The 3,029-nt window shown below is 59.3% G+C and overlaps 1 protein-coding gene across 1 annotated transcript in view; it reads left to right on the top strand.

Annotated features, from left to right (window-relative positions):
* The window catches only part of VOLCADRAFT_96311 (uncharacterized protein), a gene marked incomplete at both ends in the record, with an annotated part of 21,144 nt that overhangs the window by 2,702 nt on the left and 15,413 nt on the right, over positions 1–3,029 (top strand). The window contains 4 exons of the mRNA XM_002955343.1: positions 216–330; positions 875–885; positions 1,233–1,388; positions 1,525–2,063. Coding sequence (XP_002955389.1) covers positions 216–330; positions 875–885; positions 1,233–1,388; positions 1,525–2,063 — 821 coding nt within the window. The remainder of the gene's footprint in view (positions 1–215; positions 331–874; positions 886–1,232; positions 1,389–1,524; positions 2,064–3,029) is intronic.

Consider the following 3,029-nt stretch of genomic DNA (forward strand, 5'->3'; position numbering starts at 1 on the left):
ACTGTCTGTCACAGCGCACATAGGCTACTCGGGGGGGACCGGCAGCTGGTGAGAAGGTTGGGGGCAGGTGGGGACTTGGTGCGTACATGCGTGGCGTTGACCGTTGCTGTACCAGTTCAGCCCCTATGGTTGTTGTCTCTCCCTGTCGTACACGTACACGTACACGTACCTGTGTGTCAGTTGCCGGTTCCAACCGTCCCAACCGCCCCGACCAGGTACATTTCCACCACTGGAACCGCACCGGGTACTTCATACAGCTGGGAGACCGGCACTACGCCAAGCACCTGCTCACGTCCAAGTACTGCTTCGGGCCCACGGGAGGGGGACACGGTGGGAGAGAGAGCGGGGGAGGAAGGGGGGGAGGAAAAGGGGGGAGGAAAGGGGGGAGGAAGGGGGGAGGAAGCGGGGGAAAAAGGGGGGAAAAGGGGGGAAAAGGGGGGAGGGTGTGTGCGGGTACCTGGGCATAGTGAGGGTTCGCCTGGACGGGGCAGTGTGCACTGTCGTACACCTGAAAGGTGCCGTCCATCCTTCCCGCACCTCCTCCCTCCATCTTCAAGTGGAGGTATTCATCCCCCGGGGGGGGGGATGTAATGTTTGAGTCTCTCCATGACCGACGGGCACCCCGGGCCGGTCCCGGAGCCGTCGTACCAGCTATGCCGGTCCTGACCGTTCCTCGCTCCTCCCCTAACTCTCCGTGCCAGTCACCGTAATTTCCCCTTCAACGTTCGCATCACACAACAACTTTCCCGCACCTCGCCACTCCGGGCCGTCGTGCACGCGCCACCTAATTCCCCACCCTGCTCCTGGCGATCTTCATTCCAACCGCTAACGGACGACGCCAACCGCCGTTACCCGCCAAATTTAAACCAACCAGGTCAGCGCCAGGTAAGCGCGAGTTTGTGGTCGTCATTGATTTACAGTTGAGACGGGGGACCGGGGCGTGAGGAGGCACTCTTCCTCCCATTCCCATCGCTCGTCGCTATGATGCCGTTGTCGAGTCAATGATCGGAGTCAGATGTCAAAGAGCGCAACGGCGCGAAGGACCCCACGTAACCCCCCAACCATAAGCTTCTACGGCTATGTTCGCTCTTAAGGGCCAACACCACCTCCCTACCACGGAATGTTTCCGTATGTCCCCATCCTCCCACCTGGGTGAGCGTGTACGTGATGCGTATGTTTCCGCCCCTTTCCCTCCCTCCCTCCCCTCCCCTCCCTCGTGTACGGCACCGCAGATGCAGGCTGTCCAGGCGGGCTGTGTTCCCGTGGTTATCTCGGACGACGTGTTGGAGGCGTTTGAGCCCTTCCTGGACTGGAACACATTCGGTGTGAGGCTGGCGGAGGCAGATATACCCCGGATGCATGAAGTGCTGGAGGCAATCAGCCCGGAGGTGGGCTGGAGGGGGACGGGGAGGGGAGGGGAGGGGAGAGGTTGGGGGTGGGGATGGAGTTGTTGCTGCCTGCTGCCTGCTGCCTGCTACAGGTATGGAGTGGTGTGATGTTGTCCTCCTGCTTGATGCCCTGCAGGAGTATGCTCATAAGGAGGTGCTGCTCCGCTGCGCCGCCCAGCACATGGCGTTCAGCACTGTGACGGGGTCGTACATTGGGGAGTCGGGTCGGTACGACGCGTTCGAGACGCTTCTTGAGATCCTCCGCGCCAAGGCCGCCCACCCGGACACCCCCCCCGAGCAGCTGCGGCAAGTGGACCCCCAGCTGGATGCCTTCTTGGACTGCAGGGACCCGAACGACCCGGATATGGCACCAGCACCAGCAACAGATGGAGGAGCAGCAGCTGGAGGAGCAGAAGCGGGAGGAGGAGGAGGAGGAGGAGAGGTCGACGGCACGACCCGTGGCGACGGTGGCAGCGATGGTGGCAGCGAACAGCGGCTACAGGAGTCATCTTCCAGCGCCGACAGCGACAGAGGCAGCAGCCGCAGCCGCCTCTCAGTCGTCCCCACCAGCTCAATGATCAGCAACATGCGGCTATGCAGTGTATCCCCCTTTGACGCTGGAGATTCGGACACGCCCAGTTGCAAGTCCCTCAGGACCCAGCGTCGAGGGGCCCTGTACGGTGGCCAAATGTGCTGCCGCCAGCCGACTGAGCTGGCAGCGTGCCCGCGGCCCTGGCCATAGGGCCCGGCCCGGGACTGGGCGCAGCCCTGTTCAGCCCAACAAAACACATCATCCTTTAGTCTGGCGGGGCGTGTGTGTATTGATGGAGAGGAATCTGTTCTGTCTGTCGTCAGCTTCGGACCAGCCTGCTGGGGGGAGGTTGCCGTGCCGCTTCGTGGCAGCGGCCTGGAACCTTGGTAAATCAGTTCTTGGTAGTAGGCTCAGCCGGCATTTGACTCGCGCTCACTCGTGCCACCTGCACACGGCGCGAGTCGCGGCGATGTTTCCGTTTATGTTCAGTCATTGTGAGCTGACTCCTACTCGAGCAGCAGGGACAGCAAGGACAGTCCCCGGGGATTGGACCCCCCCGAGGAAATACACACGCACGTCTGTGTCTGTATGTCAGTAAGTCTGTGTCAATATGTAAGTATGTATGCATGTACGCATGTATGCATGTACGCATGTATGCATGTACGCATGTATGCATGTACGCATGTATGCATGGATGTATCTGTGTCATCGGCAAATTGAGTCCATGAGAAGCCGTAATGTTTGTCCACTGCACGGTTCTGAGCGATCGAAGGGTGCGGGCGGTAGTTTGTGTGTGTGTTTGTGTCTGTGTGTGTGCGTGTGTGTCTGTGTGTGTGTGTGTCTGTGTGTATGTGTCTGTCTGTCTGTCTGTCTGTCTGTCTGTCTGTCTGTCTGTCTGTCTGTCTGTCTGTCTGTCTGTGTGTGTGTAATGAAGTTTAGCTGTTATGCTGTCGGGCATGTCGCCGACGCGAGCACTAGATGCAATTCGATTACACACGTACACAATCAGCCACTTTAGGCCACGTGTCAGGCACGTGTGGGTGTGTTTTAGTAATCTGATCCGCGATGAAAAATTTGCAGTATATAATACACAAATTGCTCTACCGAAG

This window comes from Volvox carteri (genome assembly GCF_000143455.1).
Source record: "Volvox carteri f. nagariensis unplaced genomic scaffold VOLCAscaffold_51, whole genome shotgun sequence".
Classification (NCBI taxonomy): Eukaryota; Viridiplantae; Chlorophyta; class Chlorophyceae; order Chlamydomonadales; family Volvocaceae; genus Volvox; species Volvox carteri.